This window comes from Vigna angularis, chromosome 6 (genome assembly GCF_016808095.1).
Source record: "Vigna angularis cultivar LongXiaoDou No.4 chromosome 6, ASM1680809v1, whole genome shotgun sequence".
NCBI classification, from domain to species: domain Eukaryota; kingdom Viridiplantae; phylum Streptophyta; class Magnoliopsida; order Fabales; family Fabaceae; genus Vigna; species Vigna angularis.
This window is the reverse complement of record NC_068975.1, coordinates 10578421-10603955: the sequence shown is the minus strand read 5'-3', so window position 1 is coordinate 10603955 and position 25535 is coordinate 10578421. Positions and strand designations below refer to the sequence as shown.

The window sequence follows — 25535 nt, the reverse complement described above, 5'->3', positions numbered from 1 at the left end:
TGTTCTCAATGCTTTAAACAGATTTACACATTGATTAAAACATATAACATGTAAGCAATAGAACATGTAACACATAAACAGCACATGTGTTATTAATTATGTTGTCATCATCAAAAACTAGAAGCTTTGAGATTGTAGGTTCAGCTAAACCAGTGCTCCCCTATTAACAATCTCACCACCCATGATCCAATTTGGTTCTATTTAAGGGTTTCTACACTCTAGGGTTGGCATCTTTTGGCAGAAGAGATGCAGAAAGACACTTTTCGACTCTCTAGAGGCAGAATTGGATGCGGGAGCTAACCTCTTCAGTTTCTAGGGTTTTTCTATCACTTTCATTCCATTGTACACCTAGTTTCTCCATGACAATGGAGAACTAAACATTAATTGTTGTTGGGGAAGATGTAACCTCAAAACTCTCATGTATTTGAATTTGTTCTGAATTGTTATATGCTTCTGTTATTAATTGTTAGGGATTCCCTCCTTCACTCTATGCTTGTTGTGTTTAACTCATTTATGACATGATTTTTGGTCTTCTTTGTTATTGGGAAATACCTATAAACCTAGATCTGGAGAATTTCTCCCAAGGGGACTATTGCCTAGACATAGGGATAGAAGGTTTGGTTGTCTTAAGCTTCTGTTCGTAATGCATAATTAATTATTAGGGATGCAAGACATTGTGGTCTAGTAATTAAGGATAGGCTTCTTTCGCCGAGACATTGGATTCTAAGTAATTTAGAAAGTGACATTGACATTTAATAAAGAAGAAGAATTCTTATATGCATGAGAGTGATTAGGTGAAATCTAAACCCCAACAACATATTCATCTCATATTATAAACATCATCCTTTCACTTTTGTGTTTTTCCTCAATTGATCGAATTGCATTCATATTTACTTTTAATTTCATTTACATTCCAAACCAATGAAATTGTTCTTAAGTATTAATTAGTTAAGGTATTACATGAATGTTTACTGTCGTGAGTCTTCTGGGATACGATACTTGGTCTTACCATTTTATATTACTTGATACGATTCGGTACACTTGTCGAGGTCTTTAGAAATGACTTTGTTGCATATATGTTCAAAACTGACCAAATGAACAGTGCACACAAGATTCAAATGACCAAATACACTTGCACAAATGTTAATATTGCACTGAAACAGCTAGATGCATCATATGACAGTAGTTGTAACCAAATATTCAGAAAAAACACCAAAATTACAGCAGATTTCATAATTCAGTGAATTGAAAGGAAAACAGCAGCACAAAGACTCTAGGAAAGTCCTAATATACTAGATCTAACTGCAGAATATCAGCTAGAGAATTTAAATGACCTAGGACTAAACAAGGATTTCAAGTACGGTGAATAACTTGGAGGAATTGTGAGACCATATTTTTTTTTCAGCAACTCAACTACTCATTTCGCAATTCTGTGATTGTTAGAGTTGGTATCATTTGAAACATGTTTAAAATCATCAAACATACTCGTATAATGCTTAAGAGACAAAAAATTTGGATAGAAACTGATAATTGCACATCCACCAGATTTGGATCTTTATGCAGAATTTTAAAACAGAATCAACTTTTTGTTAATGCTTTAGCTCATGTGATCAAAGCTAGACAATGTCTTCTTGCTTTATATGATCAATGAATAGCTATCACTACACTAAACTCAATCAAAACGGAAAAATTCAAACTGAACAGATTCAAATACATGATGACAGAATGAAAACTGCAAAAATTGTTTTGCACAAGACCGTGACATAACTAGAATGAAAAGTAAAGCTTGAATTGAACTTAAACAAAGGATTTGCATCGATTAAAATGAACAATAAGCACTAAGGAACACTGGAAACACAAGAATAAAAATAGGAAACATGAAATCACACCAAACAAAAATGAAAAAAAAAAATCAAAACAGTGGCAAAATGGAACAGTACAACACGGAAATGAAGAAACTAGATTGAAGAGTGACTTAACTCTTGAAGAACCGCGTGGACGTGCTAGCTCTGACTACCAAATTGTGGAAGCGGCTCCACTCTTCAAGATTGAGCAGCTTCACGATCAAGATGTAGGTAGCAGAATGAAGATGATGATTAATGTTCTGGATTGCGCTAAGTGTTTGATGAAATGTTTTGTGAAGGATGGAAGTGTGTGTGTTGAATCTCAAGCTTAGAAAGCCTTCCAAAGGGGAAGGAAGTAGAGGAAAACATGCTAAAGAGGCACAAACGTTGAACTTGAAGCAAGGAATGGCTGGACAAATCTCAGCAGCATTTCACTAAGGCATTCAAGTTTCCTTTACAAAGGAGAAGAGCCTCCCTTTTATAGATGATGAGAGGTCTCTAAAACTTTCCTTGCAAGCTTCTAAAAATACAAAAGAAGGGTGTTTGGAGAAGCTACAAAGCTTGGTGTGCAAGTTTCAGAAGCCAGCTAATCAATCACATGTTGAAAACATAAGTTGCACCAAAAACGCTGGCCGTGGCAATGGTTTAAATTGCACTCCTCTTTGCCTTCCTTGCTTTCTCTTGCTTTGTCAAGCTTTCTAAGATGCATTGATGTGGCTGTCGCGGCCCATCAAATTTGATGTGCATTAAATAATGCAGTATAGTGCTAGAAAGTGACTCCTAGATCGTCTCTCAAGGACCAAATGTGATTCAGTCAATAGGTCGAACACTTAGTGGGAGTTTTGTGAAAGATTTTTGTGAATGCAAATGACGAAATTAAAAATGAGAATTAAACACAACTGAATACAATTGGAAACATTAAAGTGAATAAAAACATTAAACTGAAAACTACTACAGATAAGTGTCCAAACAGAATTCAAGCTATAAAAATGCAAGGCTTGAGCTAAAACATTAAAACACATACTAGCGGAAATTAACAGAAAATATGCAAAAAAAAAAATATATGCTTGAACCAATTTTTAACAATGAAAATACATTTAATGATAAAATGCACTTGCCAGCTAATAATAAAATGTAGATTGCGGTTTTGAAGCACAACATAATGGAACAAAATAATGCTTGAACCAAATTAAAGTTAGCGAGAACTAACTTCAAGAAAACTCATTAGGTTTCAACTTTTGAGCTAGAAGTAAAATGTCATTTTGCAGCAATCCACAATGTCATTCATTCGGCAACAATGCAAAGACAAGAAACATAAGAAAGATGTGTACAGTAAAGGAACCAAAACGTGGCAGCAAATCAAACAAAAACTAAGCAAGTAAGCTACTCTAAGCTGGAATAAAAAAAATTAAAGCATCCAAAGCAAAATGAAAGTGTGCTTCTCTTCCAAGCCGTGACCAAGCTGCCTGCTCTATCAAAATCATCTGTAACCTTCCATATCTCAATCTCCGTTACTTCCTTTATTTCCAAACCAAAATCCTCATTCTTAGGTGGCGGCTCTCTCCCTCCTTTTCCATCCAGTTCCACGGGTCTCCTTTTTGCTGGACCGTGTGCTCCCAGAAAATGAAAATCCTACCCCCTTTTTCCCATGCTGATGCTGGACGAAAGTTGGATGCTGCTCGATTTCTTCGTGTGCCCCTCCTTTTCAAGCCAAACTGCTGGACGTTGCTGCTGCTCCAAATTAATTTGTCCGTGGGCCCCTTTTGCCAAGCTGCTGACCGTCACCCCATGCTCTTCATTGTCCGCGTGCTCCAATTGAAGGACGTGAAGGCTTCCTCTGCTGGGCTCCCGTGTTGCTGCTGGCTGGACCGTGAGCGTGGACGTGTGGTGGGCCGTGGTGAAGCTGGATGCAGCTTGCTGGACACCGTGGGAAGGCCTGCTGCTGGACGCACATCTCTCTCCAAGCTGTTGGATGCTTGAAGGCTACTCGACGCTCCCCATTTGGCCCGTGGCTTCTTCGTGCACACCTGCTGCTGCCATCCGTGTGGTATTACTGGATGCACCTCCTAATCTCTCTAAGCTTGTTGGATGGGAGCTGCTAGACGTTAGCTGGGCCAAACACGCGTGCTGCTCCCTTTTTGCTTTCAAGCCCAAATGAGCGTGCACCTCCTTGCAGTCTTTGCTGTCCGTGAGTGCTTTCTTTCTTCCAGCACCCCCTTCTTCATCTCATTTAACCTCCAAATATCCCAAATTGTATTTCCAAAATTTTTCCTGCAATCAATGATGAAAATAATTAGCTCAAATAATTCAAATTAATTAAAATAAGAATTTTTGGTCAAATTAAGCACAATTAGCAAAAATAGAAAAATACCGGACATTTAAGCACAATTCCGTGATTAATTCTAGTACACTAAACTAAGTGAAGTCAAGAAAATATTGACTCATCATGCATATACATGGTTTCCAATCTTTATTGGTGACCTACAAAACAATATAAATGCATTTAGTAAAGAGAAATCTTTATTCTACTTCCCTTTCTTTCGTCTTAGTTTAAGTTGTTTCTTCTTTGGATGGAAAGTCCTAAAGGAGTTGCCATTAGTGTGTCTCATGTCGATGCGGTTCTCTTCAAGTTGGTTGAGCAGTTTCTTCCGTTTGTTTGTCGAATGAAAGTATTCTCTGTCCTTAATCTTTATTTGATCTTGATTGTAATCTTTAAATGATATTTTAGTGAAAAAGGTTAATCATTGTTTATAATGAATAACGACTGGATGTAGAATATTTTGATTCAAACCAGGATAAAACACTTTGTGTGATTTTCTCTATCTCTATACTTTTAGTTTACCAACTGTTTGTTAAAAGTTCTAAAAGAAAATCACAATTTTTAAAAGAACCAATTAACCCATCCCCTCTGGGTTATTGACCGTTTCACGCTCTTTAAAACATTTCCATTGCGCGATACCAATCTCAACAATCTACTATACTCTTTGCAGTTGCTTATATCAAGTATCCACCCACTCTATCATATAGAAGTTAGAAGTGGACGTTACGACAAAGAAGACATTCACAGAATGTTCTCTACATCAAAAGTCGTGTTGAAAAATTCGTACAACCTACTTTTGATAAAGTAATGAAAAAGCATGTCTTGTCTCATAAGTTGACTTCAACCTATGGTTGCTACCTATGAAAACGCCCATGGCAACCAAATCTTGTCGTGCTCTTACTCCATCTTTTGTCTTTCATTTTACGTTTAGTAATGTCTCGACGACACTATTACATACAATTTTTCCAATATGCATCATGTTTATGCAATGTCGTACATTCAGTTTAAGCCAATATGGAAGATTAAAATATTGATCGTTTCTTCCAAATGTTTTTCTCAATGGTCTTCTTTTGATGTTTTATGAACAAAGAATCAATGTTCTTCACCTAGTAGTATACTTCTTCCCCATTTCGAGGTTTGGACACAACATTTCAGGACTTTCATTAAACTTTTTTTTTTCAATTTACAGTAAGGGTGGTTTTGAGGAAGGAATATTCTCTGTATTGTATACACGGTTTTCTGGTCATGCTTCAATTGAAAATAACTAGTATTTCTTCACAAATAGGACATGCAAAATGACCTTTAACATTGTAACCACTCAATTTTCAATATATTGAGAAATCATGTATGGTGCAAAACAATAATGTACGCAAATGAAATTTTTCTTCAGAATATAAATCGAAGACCTCAATGCTTTCTTCCCACTATTTTTAAATCATCAATTAATGGTTTCAGATACACATCAATGTCATTTCTAGAAAACAAGGAGTTAAACATATTCATTAGGGGTGGACAAATAGAACTGAACTGCACTGTACTACTAAAATCTGGACTGAACTAAAAACTAATTTGTCTAAACTGAACTGAACTATAAAACAGTTCAGACAAACTGAACTGAACTGTTTTTTGTTTTATCAAACTGGACTGAACTGAACTATACTAAATTGTACTAAACTACAATATAAACTAAACTGAACTACTAACTATAGTAATTTTAAACTGAATTGTACTAGTTTATAAACTGAATTGTACTAGTTTTTAAACTGAATAGTATAACAATACTTGTTCTTTTTAATTGAAATTTATTTTAATATTTATTTTATTTTATTTATAAATGTCTTACAAATTAACTTTTTAATTATTTGATATTATTATTTTCTATTTTATTTATATTTCTTTTATTATTATATGTGTATGAAAATTATTATTTTTTTTTTATTTTTTTTATTTTTATTTATTTTTTTTTTACTTATATTTATTTTGTCATGAATATTATTTTAATTTTATATTTATTTTTTTATTTTTATTTTTTTGTTTTATATGTGTATATAATTTATTTTATCTTTTTATCTACTTATTTTATTTTAAAATAATTTTTTATTTATATTTATTTTGTTCCCTCGTAAAATTGTTTTATTAATCAATTATTTATTATTTATATTTTATTATGTAAAAAATAAACTAATATTTATTAATTATTATAATATAATAAAAGATGATACTAGAAAAATTATTCTTAATAAACGTTTGTTAACTTTTTTGTCATTTGATATTTTTATAATATTAATTATTTTTGCTACATTACTATTTTTTTTATGATATTTCATTATATATTCATTTAATAAAATTTAACGTTAAAAAATATATTTTAGTTTTAGTATGTAAAATACTATCATTTAAAAATAATAATATTGATATTTATTTTAAAGTAAGTTGATTTTTAAAATAAATAGTTATTTTAGTGTGTGCCCTTACACACATTTTAATATCATTAAAAGTTTTTTTAACATATTTTTACATATTTAATAATATGTTAAAGAATATAATATATTTAAAGTATTATTTTTTTTATATAGTCTTTTTTTTATGATTTATATTACTTAATCATTTAATAAAATTAAATTTAAAAAAATATATTTTACTTTTATTACTTAAAATAATATTATTTAAAAAATAATATATGTTTATTGATAAAAGAATATAAAAATTTGTGATAAAAAAATTTTGTCTTAAAAAATTCATTATTAATTTTTTATTTGAACGGTTTCTTTTATTAATATTAACGTTTTTTTAGTAAGACGGGGCAATTGAACGGAACTAGAGAAGAGAAGAGAGTAGATACAGTTTTCACAGTTAACTGAATCGAAACTGTTATAAGTTCAGTTTTTAAAAACTAAACCATAAAATGGTATACTGAACTTTTAGTAAAAGTGGATCAGTTTTTTTAAGTATAATATAGTATAGTTAACTATAGTACAGTACAGATCAGTTATTTTTGCCCAGCCCTAATATTCATCATGCAATCATAAATTACTTAAATTCTTTAAAAACATTTCATCTATTTATATGTTTTAAATTATTGATTACACCAATACATAATTTATTTGTTGTTTATGGACTTATGTTAAATTACATACAAATGTTGTAACTTTTTAGCCAAACATGATCTTCAAACTCAAATGTGTTATTGGATTTCGTCAAAAGAAATTGTTAGTGAAATATATTATCATAAAATATATTGCTAAATCATAACACAGCGCAACGAAGAATCTCTTCTTTCCTATCTTCTCTTGATTATTTTGCTACCTTCTTTTCACTCTTATCTTGTGTTCAACTATTGGTAGCATAGCACCAGTTATATAGACTTACCATTTACTTTAAGAATAATTTCACTTCCTGAAATTTTTCATTTTCCTTTTATATTCTTTATATGGTAAATATTAAATATATTTATTATTTACAAAAATAGTTGAAATAAAAATTAATTTTTACTAAATTTGATACTTGGCAAATATATATATATATATATATATATATATATATATATATATATATATATATAAACTGAATTCTAAGGAAACTTTTATGATTTTGAAAAAAAAATCACACTAATCCAATATTGTCTGTAATTGTATTATTATAGTTTACAATTCTATTACGAGACTTACAAATATTAATTTATTTAGTATATTAATGACGCTGATTAAAATATTTGAAATAATAAATACTTAATAATAACCCAATATATGGAACCGTTAATTGAATGAACCATGATACTCAATCCTACATTTTTTTTCCTTTAAGAATGATTAAATAAAACACTATAATCAATTCAGTTTTGACATTTTAAACAAAGCTAGAAACAATATCATTAATTGGATATCTTTATTTTAATAAGGTAATAATGTTAAAAGCATTCTTCTTATTAGCAAAAACATGTTTATAACACAATACCCAATAAAGATTATTTTGCTCCAATCCAAAAATATAGTAATTCAACATTAAATTATATTATCGATTTTTCAATAGAATTCTCTAAACTTTAAAAATATTTTGTTCCGTTAAGTTAGCTTATAATTACGCTTTAGAAACCAAAATTATCTTAGTAATAACTTAATTATCTCGAAAGGATAATGATATTTTGACAACCAAAACAACTTTCGTTTGACAACTTTCGTTTCTAGAAATATGAGATCACAACAAAAGTAAATTTTTATGACGGTTCATATTATTTTGATTTTTAATAAATTTTTACAAAATTAATTTACTATATTCTTTTTAATATTCTTTTATAAATTCAAAAGTTTAGATATGTTACGTTGTTATGGTGTAAAAAAATCATTTTTTTTCTATAATTATGAAACATAGAGAAGATAAAGAAAAAGAGGAGTAAATCTTAATTGGTTGTAAATATTTCTTTGAAGAGTGGTAAAATGTCATCAACCTTACTATAAATTCCCACTTAGAAAAAGCTTCAAACCATCACAATCAATTCTCTTGCACGTAGGGGGATCAAACTCTCTGACCCAAAACATTTCAAGTATTTCCTCACCCAAGTTATAGACCTTTTAAACACAACCAACCTCTTCATCACAATGACAAACAATTCCCCTAAAATCTATGACTTAGACTCTACTTCTTCTCAAGATGAGTACACTAACTCCTCTTCCCAACAAGATCAACCACCACAAGCCGCCACCGCCGATCAACCTCGCACCACCGAATCTGGAAGAAGGCCACGTGGTAGGCCTGTAGGGTCAAGAAACAAGCCAAAACCTACCTCTCTCCGAGTGCCCGAAACCACAGAGTCCACTATGAATGTCTTCACTTTCAATGTGGCTTCAAATGGGGACATCATGGAGTCTATTCTTGAGATTGCTCAAAGGGACCAAGTTAGTGTCACTGTTATGAATGTTTCTGGCATGATCAACAACGTGACCCTGGAAGCTTCGAATGAGGCTGCACCACCCATCATTCTCCATGGGCCCTTCAACTTCCTCTCCCTCTCTGGATCCTACTTGTACGACAACCACTACATTCTTCACCCCGGTGCCACCCCTCCCCCTCCCCCATCCTTTGGGATCCATCTCTCCGACGCTCAAGGTCAGGTTTTCAGTGGCATCATTGGTGGCAAAGTCATTGCTGGTGAGAATGTCATGATCACTGTCTCCACATTTAGGAACCCTGACATTTTGATGTACACTCCTGAAGATCAACAAGAGGATGAAACTCACAACGATAGTGATAACAACAGTGCTGGGGATTTCAGTGGGGGTGGCGACTTCATGGGGTTCAACCCAAGTTGTTGAATCCCATGACTTTGTTGAGGATACAACAAAGGAATAAACTTAAGGAAAAACTATCTGAATGGGTTGTGTTTTATTTGTTTCGTTTCATGTCATTTGTTTCAGCGTTAAAGTACGGTTCTTAAATTCAGACCTTAGTTATTATATCTTTTTTTAATAAAATTATTCAAATAATATAGCATTTATTACTGTTTCGAAACCTATGTGATGTAGTAGGAATGTGATTGTGTTATAAATTAACATAATACTTTCTTATCATGTCCACACGTTTGTCTGTTGTAGATTTACTTGTTCACTCATACTTTACACTTCAAGAATCCTTCAGTAAAATACTTTAGAAGAAAAGACTTAGAGAAGCATTTTCATAAAAATTTTAGGAGAAACTTAAAATAAAGTAACTTATTCAATAAATTAATATCAGTTTATATATAAGTTAGAATATAAAAGTTTAAGAATATTACATTAAAAGTTTATATATATATATATATATATATATATATATGGATATATGTGTGTGTGTGTATTACTACATATAGTAACAAAAGTACTTTGTTCCCTTATAAGACATCTTACGAGGGTGTATAGGTTCATCACTATCATGGAACCTCTAATCATCTTGAACATTTTTTCACCCATCTTTAAGCACATATCCCTTCTTCTAAAGTTCAGTAAGGGATGTAAGGTTTATTTCAAGCTTGGAGAATTGAATCTCTTCCAAGTGTTATAAACTCTTAAAACCATAGACAAACACATTAATTTTTTCTTTTATACACACATCTAATAAGTAATACAATAATTTATGAAACTCAATTTCGTTTGCATAGATTATAAGGTAAATAAATAAAGTGCAAACTGAAAAATAAATGAAATCAATAAATTTAAAGACTCAAATCAATCCAAAATATTTAAATTTCCATTAATTATCATTTTTTTAAAATGGATTTCCAATTATTTTTACATCAAACTTGAAAAATTAACTGTTTAATTAAATTAAATGTGTTTCGATTTTGGTGTTTGTTGAAAATTGAGAAAACAATTTAATTTGATTGTAGTAGATAGTCACTTGGAAGTAGAATAATAATAATAAAATATTTAGAATAGATCAATTAGACACCATTAATTTTAAAGTTTATTTTAGTTGTTATTTAATAATTTTCTTGAAATTGATATTATATGTAGGTTATCATTGTGTAAATTATATTCAATTAACTTGTATAGTTTATTCATAAGGTTAAATATTTTGAACTATGTTTTACAGAAATATTTTTATTTGCTTTTAAAATTAAAGATACCAAATAATTTTTTTCTAATTTATTAAATAATAATTTGAATACTATAGTTCTATTTTAATTTTAATGCTTTTTTTTACATTATCCTATTGGACATTTCGATGTTTGTACTCACGCACTTGTTTGCATCTATTCGTTATACTTGATTCTATTATTTGATATATAAATGTATACTTGTTTTCAAAACTTAAATTACACTGTAACAATATCTTTATGAATTATTCTAAAATTAAAACATTACAAAAAAAAATATTATTTAGTGGAAGTTTTTTTTTCAATTTGCGAGAGTTTTTACTCTTCGTAAAATAATTTCCGAAGGTTTTTCAAACCGTCGCAGTTTGAGTCACCACAACCTATCTGCGGGGGTTTTTCGCAACCCCTGGTATCAAATTCAATTTGCGAAGTTTTTTTTGCGAAGGGTAAAAATCTCCTTTATTACTAGCTATTATTTTGTGGGAGTTTTTAACCTCCTTTATTTTCAACTATTTGATTACAAAAAATATTTGTATTTTTTACACTATTTTTTGTATTAATATATGTTATTCAATTCACGAGCTTGCTAAAATAATAATAAAAAATAATAAAATATATAAAATTGTAAAATATACAAAAATAATTCAAATTAATGATTTAAAATAATATAAGTACATTCATTGACAATTATAATGTAAATATAAAAAAGTACATAATGTTTAGATAACATTACAAGATTGACCTGGTCGAAAACTACAAGACCAATTAAAAACATATAGACTAAAGTTGATAACCTAAACAAAATCCCTAACTCAGATAAAAGTTTAACATGAGACACTCTGCATTTGCTTCCTATGCTGCGAAGTAAAAGAGCTTCACTTCATCAACTACTTCCCTTAAACTCATTCCTCCATCACTACTTTTTTAAAATTCAACAATGTATGTCCAACAAGTCATTGTTCGTAGACTCTCCTGCTTCCATTGCTTCTAATCTTTGGTTGATGATATACATACAAAGTTTTGTGAGATTGTAAGCATGATAAACAAGATGAACAATGGATTCATCATCCATTTCTGAACCTACAAAGTTGAGATTCTTCATACAAAAATTTATGACAATATGCAAACTAGAAAAAACAAGATAAATATATAGAAAGGAATTTACCTGTCTTTGATATGCAAACTAGAAAGAACAAGAAGATAAATATATAAAAAGGAATTTACCTGTCTTTGATGTTGGCACTAGGTTGCATCATCTCTTGCTTGACAACAACATATGCTCCACATCTTTCAGTGAATTTGTTAAGATAAACCAATGCTCCACATCTTTCAGCTACATCATATTTATAAGCACACGACCCTTTTTCCTTTACATAGCCTACCAATTTCCTATAACCCAAAGATTCAAAAGGGTAACAAATATTCAAACCCATTTCAAATAGAACACACAAAATTGAACAATACCTTTTACAAAGCTTATCACCAATACTAGTATTACTTCACACAGTCACCAATGACATATCAAAACTACACGGACTCAACCTGCATATTCAACAAAACCAGCTATTTCTTTACTTCATCACTCAAATCCCTCATCCACTTAATACATATAGAGAGTTGTTACTGTCACTAATTAAATCATCATTATTTAATATACAAAAGAAACGAATTTGTCAATGAAATGTCAAGAAACTAGTAGAACTCAAAGTTGTAATACTCTGCATATAACAGATGCTCTCATTTTCCATGATCATGAAGTTTAAATTCAGTAAACAGATTAGTTAATTCGATAAATAATGAGAAGAGAAAAAAGGAGCCATTATTAGCTACTTCAATTATCCAAATCAGTTTGACAATTTCATTTGATAAGCAAAACAAGAAGGTACTATCAAGGGAAAACAAACAGTGATTTATACATATAAAAATTTAGTCATACTTGTAGTTGCAGCAATGTTGAATGTAGCAGGCTGGCCTCTTCAATAGGATCAGGAGACATCTCAACCCCGCTGACCTCAACATCAATAAATAATTAAATAATAAGACTAATCAAAGAGAAAAAAATTCTTAAAAACTAAAAGACAATTTCCAAGCAGTAGCCAATACGTTAAATCAACTCAGCAAAACTCATTATTCAGTTATACTCATTATTATACAAATAAAAAAATCTCCCCAACTGAATAAAACCAGTGCCTAGAAACAGATAAAGACGAAATATTTACGCACGATCAAATAAATAAAAAACCGTATACAAAAACCCAACTGTTTAATAAAATCATTTTCGAGGGAAAGTTTAAAACTTTCAAACCCCAAATCAAGGAAACAATATTCATTCAAAGAATATGGATCCGGGGTTTGAAAAAACCCGCCATCGAAATTTTGGGGATTTTATTCCCATAATTTTCCGCAGCACCAAGAATTGGCCTATAAATGCTTCTGGATCTAAAATTTGAAACCTTATTCCCATAATAAACAAATAGTGATTTATACATATAAAAATTCAGCAATGAAATTGGTAAATGGTACTCCATCACATGCTTGAAATGTCAATGCTTTTCATTCCATAATCTGTTAAAAGAAATTTTATGATGATTAATTAATTAGTAGTAAGGAATCTCGGTAACTATATCCCAAAATTTGAAATCATGATCAGAGCATATAGCTACAATTGAGCTTCCAAATTTCAGTAAACAGATTAGTTAATTCGATAAATAATGAGTAGAGAAAAAAGGAGCCATTATTAGCTAGTTCAATTATCCAAATCAGTTTGACAATTTCATTTGATAAACAAAACAAGAAGGTACTATTAAGGGGAAACAAACAGTGATTTATACATATAAAAATTTAGTCATACCTTGGTGTAACGAATGATGCATATGTCATACCATATAATAGCTCCTACAGTGTTGGAACACCTTCGAGTGAGCTCACTGGCGGTAGTGGTAATGCCGAAGCGGCAAAAATACCCTCTGATGTCGTTTCCCAGAGTCAGATCCCCCATTGTTTGCTTTAAACTCCTCAATATTACTTTCAGTGACCTATTGGCAAATATTACAAAAACTACATAGGAAAAGGAAATGAATCGCATCATGCAAAAATGAAATTAACTCGCGTCGCATTGCATTCCAGTGATTCACAAATCAACTACCAAGAAAAGAAAGATGGCGAAGTACCTGCAATTGACGATCCGTGTCTGTGGCAGGATCCTACATGTTGTGGCCGTGCGTGTTGAAACTGAGCGCAGAGAAGAACGGAATGAAGAAGGCATTGGCGAGTTGCGGATCTGAAACCCTAACCACTTCTCTGCCCTCGACGTTGTGGAGAAGCGACCTCATCATCCAGTACTCCACGCTGTGCTGCTTCTTCAGCCCCCCAATTTGTGGGCCATGGTGGCCAGTCCTCCACGGTGACGGGCGTCTCCACCGTATTGAGGTGGTCAATCAAGGGTGAAGAGAAAACTGAGACAGTGAAAGGTCAGGGAAGAAGCTGAGGCACAAAGGGTTTCTTTCTTTTGGGTTTGTTGTGTTCTAATTCTAGAAAAGAAGAATCTAAAATTTGGAGTGAAAAAAAGTAAAATTTTGGGAGGGAATGCTAAAAAAATGTGAGGGAAATGAAAAAAAAAAGTATTATAATCTATTAAGCTAACCAACCTCTTCCAAAAGAAATCAAAACCTCCGTTATTCTTGGCTTTAAGATGATTTATGAAAATAATTTTAGATAATGTATATTTGAGGGGTTTTTTAATAACCTCCCCAAAATAATCCCTACTAATTACAATATTTTTTGTAGTGAAAATTTAAAGCTATTTTGATAAAAAAAGAATTAATGTAGAGCTTCTATATTGTATAGTAGGATACCTGAGCCAATGGACTGATAACCCAGGCGACCATTGAAGATAAATAAATAAAGCACACAATGGCGAGCTATCTTATGGTCATCTTTGAACGATCGTCCACCTATTAGATAGAACGATCGTTCAGGGATATCATATGTTTGTCATCGCCGCTCTTGGCATCAATCATCATTCAGCGATCGCTGTCTAACGATCGTCTGTTAATTGAACTAAGAAACGGTTGGTCAATTTTAGTCAAAATTGACATATTAAACCTTTGAAACTAAGGAACAAGCGGTTGGAAGTATCCGACCATAATGCCGCAAATTACGGAGTCAATTGACCCAACTTCAAGCACGACATAACGGTTATGTTATCCAGATAGTCAGGTTCTCTAACCTACCGGATTTTTAGGTAAATGATTTATTTTAATTATTAGGTTAAATATGAAAAAGCCAGAGGAAAAAAGGTATGTTTTCCCCCCTAAGAGAGATTAAGAAAGAGAATATTGATTTCCTTCTTCGTTTTGAGCTAAAAAAGGTTCTGTCAAACCCTTTTTTCTGACTTGAGCGTCGGAGTGATTCATCACACCTATATCTCGGCCTCAACTATTCTACTGAAAGATTTTGGCGCCCACCGTGGGGCCGAGGTTTGATATCCCAAAGACGACCACAGGAGCTATGGAAGACATGAACACCCGAGATTTGATCAAGCAACTGCAAACACAGATTGAGGCGCAGGCACAAACTATAAGGGAACAACAGGAAATTCAGCGCAAACAAACCGAGGAGCTTGCAGCGCTGAGGGCGCAGCGTCCTCCGCCGGAAATATCAGCCTCCAACCGACAGGACGATAATGAAGGAAGCCACCATGAAGGACCGTCTGAACATGTCGGCGGAGGAAGGAAGAGGCCCACTTCTATGCGCCTCACCAATCTGCTTCCATTCACGGAAGCCATCATGCAAGCTCATATGCCGGAACCCCCCCCCCCCCCCCCCCCCCCCCCCCCCCCCCCCAACGTTAGAGCGCTATGATGGCTCCGCAGATCCCGACAACCACCTCCGCAACTTTATAGATGCCATGGCATTCTACACGGATAATGACCCCGTCATTTGCAGAGCTTTCTCACTGTCCCTAAAGGATGAGGCACTCGAGTGGTACCACACTCTCCCTCAAAATTCAGTAGATTGCTTCGCCACAGTCGAAGCCCTTTTCCGAAAACAGTATGCTACCAATAGAAGACCGGAGATGACTCTTGCTGAGCTCGTGAATACTAAGCATGAGAAAGATGAAACCATAAAGGCTTTCATGCAAAGATACAATGAGACGGCCCGACGCGTGAAGGACGTGAACCACACGTTCATAATCAGCAATCTACCCTCGTGTTTGAGGCTAGGGTATTTCGCGGAACAGTTGTATGCCGACCCTCCAAAGTCTATGGAGGAACTCCAGTCAACAATCACGAAATTCATCCGAATTGAAGACCTTAGAAACTCCAGAAAGAAACAACAACATGACAGCCCAAACCATAATACTAAGAAAGACATAAAACGACTGTCCAACGACTTTAAAACAGATCGACCACCCCGAAGAGAATCAGGGTGGGCACCTAAGTACGATCGCTACACATCCCTCAATGCACCCAGGACAAAGGTGCTCGAAGAGGCTCTGCACGCTAAACACCAGACCGTTCGGCGAAAAGCCACTCCGAAGAACGTTGACAACAGTAAGGCATGTCGACTTCATATGAACCACGGTCACGATACATAGGAATGTAACATGGTGAAAGATGAGTTGGAAAGACTCATCCGAGCGGGTTACCTCCAAAACTACGTCAAGGAGAGGACATCCACCAGAGGAACAACTCCCAACCGGAAGGAGTCCTCCCGACGAAGCCCCAAACGATCATCTCCCAGGGACGACCGACGAAGAAGGCGATCCCGCAGCCAACCCCGGCGTCCAGAGAGAAAGAGGTCGGTCCGGGGCCGAATCGACACCATATCTGGTGGCTTCGCCGGGGGAGGAGCGTCAGCCTCCGCTCGGAAGCGACATTTGAGACACTTAAAGTCGGTGCACATGGTAGATCGACAGCCTCGATCTATACCCGACATCACATTTACTGACGCAGATTTCCACGCTTCCGACCCCGATCACGATGACCCCATGGTCATCATGGCCGAAATAGCTCGTTACGATGTTAGCAAGGTCCTCGTCGATCAAGGCAGTTCGGTCAACATTTTGTACTGGACAACCTTCAAAAAGATGGACTTGTCCAAAGACTTGATAGCCCCTTTCAACGAGCACATTGTAGGCTTCGCAGGGGAAAGAGTCGACACTTGGGGATACCTCGACCTGCGGACTCGACTCGGAACATGCAGGGATGCACCAGAGCTTAGAGTCAGGTTCTTACTGGTAAAGGCAAATACCTCGTATAATGCCTTGCTAGGATGACCCTGCTTGAACGCTTTCGGAGCCATTGTGTCCACCCCTCACCTGGCCAAGAAATTCCCCACAGAACGCCCACACCTGATTGTTTGACACCAAAGTGGCTCCTCAACGTGGACGGATCCTCGGACAAAAGGGGGGAGGAGCTGGTATTGTTCTGGAAGGACCAAATGGTCTAATCGTAGAGTAAACCATCACATTCAGGTTTCCAGCCAGCAACAACCAAGCAGAGTATGAAGCCTTGATTGTTGGTCTAGCCCTAGCCAAAGAACTCACGGTCGCTCGATTAGAGTGCAGGATGGATTCACAATTGGTGGTCGGGCATATGAACGGAACGTATCAGGTTAAGGATAATCAATTGCTGCGCTACTTCCACAAAGCTAGCACCCTCCTCTAGGACTTCGTCAAGGTTAGCATTATTCATGTGCCCCGGGAGAAAAATGCGAGAGCAAATCTCCTACCTAAATTAACTCACTCCAAGGAGAGAGCACAGTTGTCTTCGATCATCAAAATGACACTCGACCACCCAGTCGTGGAAGCTTTCGTCACCGATGTTCCGACATCGGCGAAAGATTGGAGACAGAACATTAGGGACTTGATGGTGAAGCAGGAGCGAGGGGAAAAGGTTACCGTGAGTGATTCAAAATGCATCGCATGTTTCCTACACATAGGCGACGACCTATATAGGCGCGGCCACAACACACCCTTGTTGAAGTGCATATCGGCGGATGAAGCTGACTACGTCCTACGGAATCTGCGGTTTTCATTCGGGCAAACGCACGCTGAGAGCACGCGTACTTCGCGCAGGATATTACTGGCCAACGATCGACCAAGATTGCGAGACGTTTGTCAAGAAATGTCTTTCCTGCCAGGCCCACGGTCATGATGTCCACGTCACTCCTGAAGAGTTGCAGGGCATCGTCTCCCCTTGGCCGTTCGCTCAATGGGGAGTCGACATAGTCGGACCGTTGCCCCTCGCCAAAGCATAGAACAAATTCCTCCTAGTGGCAGTCGACTACTTCACCAAATGGATAGAGGATGAACCGCTGTCCATAATCAGCGCCCAGCGAGTACAAAAGTTCATTTGGCACTTGATTTGCCGATTTGGTCTGCCACAAAAGATCATCACCGACAACGGTAGACAGTTCATCGAGAGAAAATTGGAGGAATTCCTCAGCAGCCTGGGGATTAAACATGTGACCAGCTCAGTGGAACATCCACAAACGAATGGACAAGCCGAAGCCGCGAACACAAACCTGCTCACTGAATTGAAGAAGCGACTCGGCGAGGCTAAAGGTTTATGGGTAGAAGAACTACCCGAAGTCTTATGGGCATACAGATGCACCCCGCACGGATCCACCGGGGACACTCCTTTCAATTTGATATACGGCACCGATGCCATGCTCCCAGTCGAGGTCGGAGAACCATCACTAAGACGCAGCATCACCAATATGACACTTAATGATGAACAGTTGCAGATGAATCTCGACACCCTACCCGAGCGTCGAGAAGTCGCCACCGTTCGTGCAGAAGCTCAAAAAAGAATACTCTCCCACCGTTATAACACTAAGGTCAAGCCCCGAGCGTTCAAAAATGGCGATCTTGTGTGGCGGAAACGGGGAGAAGCCAGAAAGAATCGAGCACACGGAAAGTTAGCGGCCAACTGGGAGGGACCATTCCGCATCGTTGAGGACCTAATGAATGGGGCATACCGCCTCCAACTCCTCAATGGACAATCCGTCCCCAACACGTGGAATGCTACTCACCTCAAATATTATTTTAGTTAAAGTTCACTTATGTTCATGACACATTATCTTTCTCGATTCCAAATAAATGATATCTTTTTTATTCTTCATTTATATTGTTCTCACATGTCAAGTCCCAGGGTCAAATTTTTCCAACTTTGCTCGGCATGTTACATGGTCGCCCTCGAAGCAGCCAGATAAAAGCAAGTACTCAGCCGGATGTAAATTCACCGAAGAAGCATCTGCACCTTGATGAGTCGGGATACACTCCCTCTGGTAGATGTTCTCTCTCGAACACCCAGTTACATCCGGGATACACTCCCTCTGATAGATGTTCTCCCTTGAACACCCAGTAAAATTCAGGATATTACTCCCTTGGTAGATGTTCACCCTAGAACACCCATCATGATCAATCTAGACGATCGTTCCTAAACCCTATCCACGTCTACCTCACAACAAAACGAGGAAATTTTATCATTCACACAACAACGCTGACAACGTCATGACAAATACGTATTTCATGCCAAACAAAACACAAATTCAACATCACATGAAAGTTCAATATCCACATAATAAAAGTTCCAGCCAAACGAAACACAAGGTCAACATCACATGCAAGTTCAGATATCTAATCTATTACAATGTTAGGAGATCCGACAACGGATTCTCTGGCAACTTCAACAGTTGGTTCATCAGCAGCGGCCGCCTCATTGGGTTCTTCAACAACAGTCGCCTCATTGTCAACATCGTCTTCAGTCTCCAGGAAGGTGTCTTTCGGAATCTCACTTAAGGGCAGCATTTGACCCTCATACACGTCCTTCCGCACGTCGAATGCCACTCCCTCGGTAGATACTTCAAGAAGATGCGCGACCTGCCTCAGAGCTTTCTTGAAACCTCTGGTGTGCTCTACGATTATGGCTTCGGTCATTTCTTCCCTTATCTCTTGATCCTCGACCGCCGCAACACATAAGTCATTCCTCACTTTAGTCAGCGCTACCACAATCTTCTTCGACTGTTCCAGTTCAGCCCCCACCTGATCGCGCTCTTTCTTCAAAGCCAGGCCGGCGGAGCGAGCACCATTCAGCAGCACTTGTGCCTCGACCAATAACTTCTCCGACTGCCTTTACTTCTGTTCGCAGCTGGCGTGGACCTCCGTCAACTCCTTCAATTGTGTTCGCGCCTTCTCTAACTCAACCCGTAACACGCCCCTATCAGAAGCATACGCCATGTGCCAAGCGGCCATGGCTGTTCGACTCGCCATTTCTAACATGGCGTCGACCATTTGTTGCTCCGTCATGCTCTCCACCACCTTCTTTTCAGAGTTATCCAAGTTGAACTCGATTTTGTGGCTCAGGTTAAAGGAAGAATCCCACACGCCGTTCGGAAGAGGACGATTTGTCTCCTCTACAGTCTCCTTCATCTTCTTTGACGCAGCGCTAGTGGTGTCAACCGCTTTGCCTCTCCGTTTCCTTACCAATGGCTGCTCCTCAACGACCATTACTTCGTCAAGAGAAGCGGACTGCACGATCAGAGGAGGCGGGAGGGCTTGAGTGGATTTGGAAGATGACCCTAGGCGGCCAGCACCCGCCTTCCTAGTGTCGATTGCTTGAAAACAGTTGCGGACGGATCCTTTTCTCCCCATTATCTCTGCGAAACACAAATCCCTCTAGTACAATCAGCAACAATCAAGTAGCAAACATAAATAACAATAAGAGAGACATACCAAATATCCTCGAGTCGAAGTCATCATGCTCGAGACAATTTATGAGCCGATGGGAAGAAAAGGGGCATGGCAATGCCGTCAACACATGCAGAGCCTCTAATTCCTCGATCGTCATTTTATCCTCAGCCCACGAGGTGAACCTCAATGGCTCCTGCGTCCAGTACAGTGGAAATTTTGGGCTCCCATCTTCATCGAAAAAGTGCGACCGCCTAGAGTCGAGAATCGACAATTTAAAGAATTTATCTTTAAAGTCCCTGTATGACTGCGAGTAAAGCTCCAAGAGGGCATTACCCGGCTCAAAAATCAGAGACACCTAACCCTTCCTAGCGACCGGACTACACCTAAAGAAATGCAAAAACAGCGCCACAGTCGGCCTAATAGCAAAGGCCCGACACATAACAGCGAACGCTTGAATATACCCCCAACCATTAGGATGCAGTTGGCTGGGTGCAACGTTTAGGGTTCTTAACACATCCATTTGAAAAGTCGTCAAGGGCAATCTCAGGTATAGATCGTAAAACGGCGGGGCATAACAGTAGAAAAATTCGTTCGTGGCGTTCTCTCTTCCATGAAAAACTCTCTCATCCCCGCGACAAGCCACCAACTTGACACAAGAACTATACCCTAGGGTTCTTAAGATACAACTATTCTCTACCCAATCTGCTAAAACTACTCTATTTCTAAATAAGCTACTGAAATCATTTACTTCACGCGCCACCCAATCATAGTCGCTGCCACAAGCCGTGGACACAGCGCGCTCTTCTGGGCCTTCACTCAACACATTTCCATATAAGAACACGCTTTCGCCGCTAAGAACGGTGGTGAGTTTAGGGCGTTCCGCCGTCGATGACGGTCCCGGTGTGTCAACACCGGCATTTTGCCCCTTTTCTTCCATTATCGACAGTACGCACACTAATACGGAGAAAGGGTTAAGATTTACCTGGCAGATTCGTATGGAAGCAGCGTCAATTTCGTATGGAGGCAGAACCAACTTGCAGCAACAACAGGAGAACCGTCACCGGCGTAAAATGAGCGTTTTTGTTTTTCGGCAAAAGTGACACACCTCTTTCATTCCCTTTCGAGTTAAAGACGAAATGAAGACAGACCGCCACGCGCCGTAGGATCAACTCAATCCAACGGTTCTGTTTTCATGTCTTTTCGCATACCCCAAAGGCGGGAAACCCTAAAGCCTTTCACCAAAATGGTGCGTAGCGCTTATCCAATAACTCTGCACTCAATGTCTTGCAGTAAACTCGCATGCTTAAACCGTGCTCGTTTACTCGGACTTGGGGGGCATTATGTATAGTAGGATACCTGAGCCAATCGACTGATAACCCAGGCGACCACTGAAGATAAATAAATAAAGCACACAATGGCGAGCTATCTTATGGTCATCGCTGAACGATCGTCCACCTATTAGATAGAACGATCGTTCAAGGATATCATATGTTTGTCATCGCCGCTCTTGGCATCAATCATCATTTAGCGATCGCTGTCCACTACAAGAAAAAATAGAATTAAATACAGCAAAAATCCGTATATAAAGTCCAAAATCCATATATAACACTTGGTTACATACGACTTATATACGGACAAAAATCCGTATATAAAACTGTCGTATATAAATTATATACGGATATATCCGTATATAATTTATATACGGATTTTTCCATATATAATTTACGTACGGAAAAATCCGTATGTAATTTACATACGGAAAAATCTGTATGTAAAATTCGTATATAATTACATACGAAAAATCCGTATATAAATCCGTATGTAACATTTTTTATAGAAAAAAAAAATTGGTCAGCACTTACACATACATTAATCACAAACTTGTAATATACATATAACTAGTAATCACAATAACAAAAAACAAAGCCGAGAGACGACTATCTAGTAACAGCAGCATCATTCAAAGCCGGAATTATCCAAACAAAAAACAAAAACAAATTAAAAAGCCGAGAGACGACTATGAAGAAGATGAACACGCGAACTAATCTTTTGCAGTTTAGCTCTACTCTCGTGATCAATCTTCGATCTAGGAGCTTTGGAGGCCATTGCGGAAATAAAAACGCAAGCACGAAAAGTATCTGTTTTTTAGTGCAACAAAAGCTTTAAATCTTGGGCGATTAACAAGAGGAAATAAATGTAGAAAAAAGAAATTCGAGCAAAATAGCTTTGCGGGGAAGAAATAGAACCTTATCGCGCGAGGAATTGCATAAATCGAAAATGGATGAGAGAAAAAGAGGATTATGGTTTTTGCAATTCAAAAATTTAGCTCAATCAGAATTAAACATTACTTACCAATTAACCACGGTACCAAGGCTGCACAATGATGGTTCGAATGAGGGAAAATTAGGGTTTCAATGCGCGACCTATGAAAGCTCAACGAAAGAGAACCGAGGCTCCACTGAAGGGGAAGGAGGGCTCGACGAGAGAGAACCACGACCAGAACACTGATTTAGGAAGGGTTGAAGTGAAAGAGAAAGAAGAATAGGTTTGGTGGTGGGATTGAGAAGGAGGCTGAGTGGCTCGACCCTTTTTCCAAACAAGAAATGGTTGCAGCACGAGTGAGAAAAAAAGGAAAGGGTTGACGACTTTTTCTATATGCATTCTAAAATAACTTAATTTTATTTATTTATTAATTAATTATAAATCCGTATATAAAATCCGTATATAACAAATCCGTATATAATATCTGTATATAACGAATCCGTATATAATATCCGTATGTAACATTTTTATTATATATGGATTCAAATCCGTATATAATAATCAGTATATAAAACACAATTTTCTTGTAGTGGTTTAACGATCGTCTGTTAATTGAACTAAGAAACGGTCGGTCAATTTTAGTCAAAATTGACATATTAAACCTAAGAAACTAAGGAACAAGCGGTTGGAAGTATCCGACCATAATGCCGCAAATCACGGAGTCAACTGACCCAGCATCAAGCACGACATAATGGTTATGTTATCCAGATAGTTAGGTTCTCTAACCAACCGGATTTTTAGGTAAACGGTTTATTTTAATTATTAGGTTAAATATGAAAAAACAAGAGGAAAAAAGGTACGTTTTTTCCCCTGAGAGAGATTAAGAAAGAGAATATTGATTTCCTTTCTTCGTTTTGAGCTAAAAAAGGTTCTGTCAAACCCTTTTTTTCTGACTTGAGCGTCAGAGTGCCTTTGCAGGTACCCAGCCCATATTCCCTCAAAGAGTTCTATATAGAAAAAAGACGTGAGGATAATTGCTCAACTGGAAGGAGCAGGAGTGATTCATCACACCTATATCTCGACCTCAACTATACTAAAACATATATATTTCTTGCAAACTTTAAGAAAAAAAATATAAAACATGACCATTAATTTTATCAATATTTATTAATGATTTATTTATTAATATATGTATGGAAATTATTTAAAATTATGATGATAAAAAAGCACCCTGTTAGAAACCTACACAGTATTTAGTGAAAATAATTGACTAGTTATTAAATATAACCAAAATATGTTTTAGAATGGATGATTTAATTAATTGATTTAAAAAAAATGTATACATGTTATAATCAATTTCACTATTGTAATAAAAATATATAATGTGCTTAAAATGTTATATATTAATGCTATAATATATATAAAAAGATATAATAAGACGAATATTTTCTTAAAAATACATTGTTATCGTATATCATAATTTAATTGTCACATATCATCTTGTTTATGCTGTTATTAAATAAATTAATAAATAGAAGTATATAATGTCTTATATAATCTCTAACAATATTTTCTATAATTGTATTATTGCAATATACATCTCTGTTAGGAGAGTCAAAACTATTGACTGAGTTACTATATAGTGAAGGTGATTAAAATATTTGGAGTAATAAATAGTTAATAATAAAAACCCAATGAACAGAACCGTTACTTTAATCAACCACGATATTCAATCCTGTTTTATTTTTAAAATGATTAAATAAAACAGTATAATCAATACAGTCTTGACAATGTAGAGAAATTATTTCTAGAAACAATTTGATTGTACTATCTTTAATTTAATAAAGTAATAATATTAAAGGCATTTTTCTTATAAAGCAAAAGCATATTTATAACACAATTCTCAATTAAGATTATTTTGTACTTTGTGACCTCCATTACTATTCTTGTTAAAAATTGCCGTACAAATAAAGCTTCATATGATCGTAATCAAGTCTCTTGTGCTTAGGTGAATCAACTCTAACACTAACTCCTCATCCCAATGTCGTCAACTATACCACAAGCTCCCAGCACTAATCAACCTCCTATTACCCTCTACCCAATATGCAAGACAAGCCAATGAATATCTTCATTTTCAATAGGGACGTTATGGAGTCTATTCTTAACACTGTTCACGGGTTCATATCATTTGTTAGCAAGTAGGGTTATATATATATATATATAATAAATTATTAAATGTGTTAGGATTATTATATTTTATTAGTTTATTTATTAAAATAATTTAATTAATTAAATTATAATTAAGGATATATATGTCAGGAAAAATTTAGTGTATAAAGATTATAAACAATATTTGATAATTTGTCCAATTGTCAAATTATAAATACTGAAACTTAAAAAAAAGTAATTGATAGAGGTTAAAGAGATTATGGTTGCCACGTATAAATTTTTTATTTTTTTCTCTTCATTCTGATCATATACTAATTAATTTTCATAATATCTCAATCTTGATTTCTTAAATTTAAGTAATAACTAAATATATTTTTATCTTTATATTCCAATAAAATCGAAAGATTTCCTAAAACCTAATTTAAATAAAAAATATATTAATTAAATATTCTAAACATTCATCCATGCTTAATAATATCTATTTATTTAACTTTCAAATCCTCTTTGATTGGAATTCCTCCTTTTTCTTTTGTAATTTTCAAATTTTTTCTTTTTCTTTCACGAAATCATATTTTCATTCAATTTGACATTTTTTTATGGTATTTCGTTTTCTATCCTTGTCTATTGTGGTTTTCGTGGTATTGATATTGGACCTTTGATGATGTTAGAATA

At 35.8% G+C, this 25535-nt stretch overlaps 2 protein-coding genes across 11 annotated transcripts; one reads left to right on the top strand and one right to left on the bottom strand.

The window, feature by feature from the left end:
• The first annotated feature begins 8759 nt into the window (after positions 1–8759).
• On the top strand, positions 8760–9473 carry LOC108344091 (AT-hook motif nuclear-localized protein 17). The gene has a single exon (XM_017582559.1). It carries the CDS (start codon positions 8760–8762, stop codon positions 9471–9473), a length of 714 nt encoding a protein of 237 aa, XP_017438048.1.
• A 1939-nt stretch (positions 9474–11412) lies between these two features.
• Positions 11413–14352, bottom strand: LOC108343921 (uncharacterized). 10 transcript variants are annotated; one of them, XR_008250062.1, is made up of 6 exons: positions 13903–14339; positions 13584–13789; positions 12669–12743; positions 12197–12274; positions 11957–12121; positions 11413–11897 (listed from the first exon to the last, which is right to left on the bottom strand). XR_008250062.1 is itself a non-coding variant. In XM_017582367.2 (5 exons), the coding sequence occupies exons 1-4, from the start codon at positions 13995–13997 to the stop codon at positions 12077–12079; spliced, it is 399 nt and encodes a 132-aa protein (XP_017437856.1). In that variant the 5' UTR covers positions 13998–14349; the 3' UTR covers positions 11413–11897; positions 11957–12076. The 10 variants fall into 10 exon arrangements, 6 of the variants coding, with proteins under 6 accessions (XP_017437856.1, XP_017437857.1, XP_017437858.1 ...); XR_008250061.1 differs by having other exon boundaries at positions 12669–12738; positions 13584–13767; positions 13903–14336; XR_001833548.2 differs by having other exon boundaries at positions 11957–12110; positions 12669–13789; positions 13903–14352.
• Positions 14353–25535: the final 11183 nt, after the last annotated feature.

Coding starts and splice junctions, on each gene's coding strand:
- LOC108344091 (XM_017582559.1), top strand. CDS start 8,760: ATGACAAACAATTCCCCTAAAATCTATGACTTAGACTCTACTTCTTCT.
- LOC108343921 (XM_017582367.2), bottom strand. CDS start 13,997: ATGCCTTCTTCATTCCGTTCTTCTCTGCGCTCAGTTTCAACACGCACG. Junction 13,768..13,902: donor ACACGGATCGTCAATTGCAG/GTACTTCGCCAT, acceptor ATTTGCCAATAG/GTCACTGAAAGTAATATTGA. Junction 12,122..12,668: donor CAACATTGCTGCAACTACAA/GTATGACTAAAT, acceptor TTTGGGTTATAG/GAAATTGGTAGGCTATGTAA.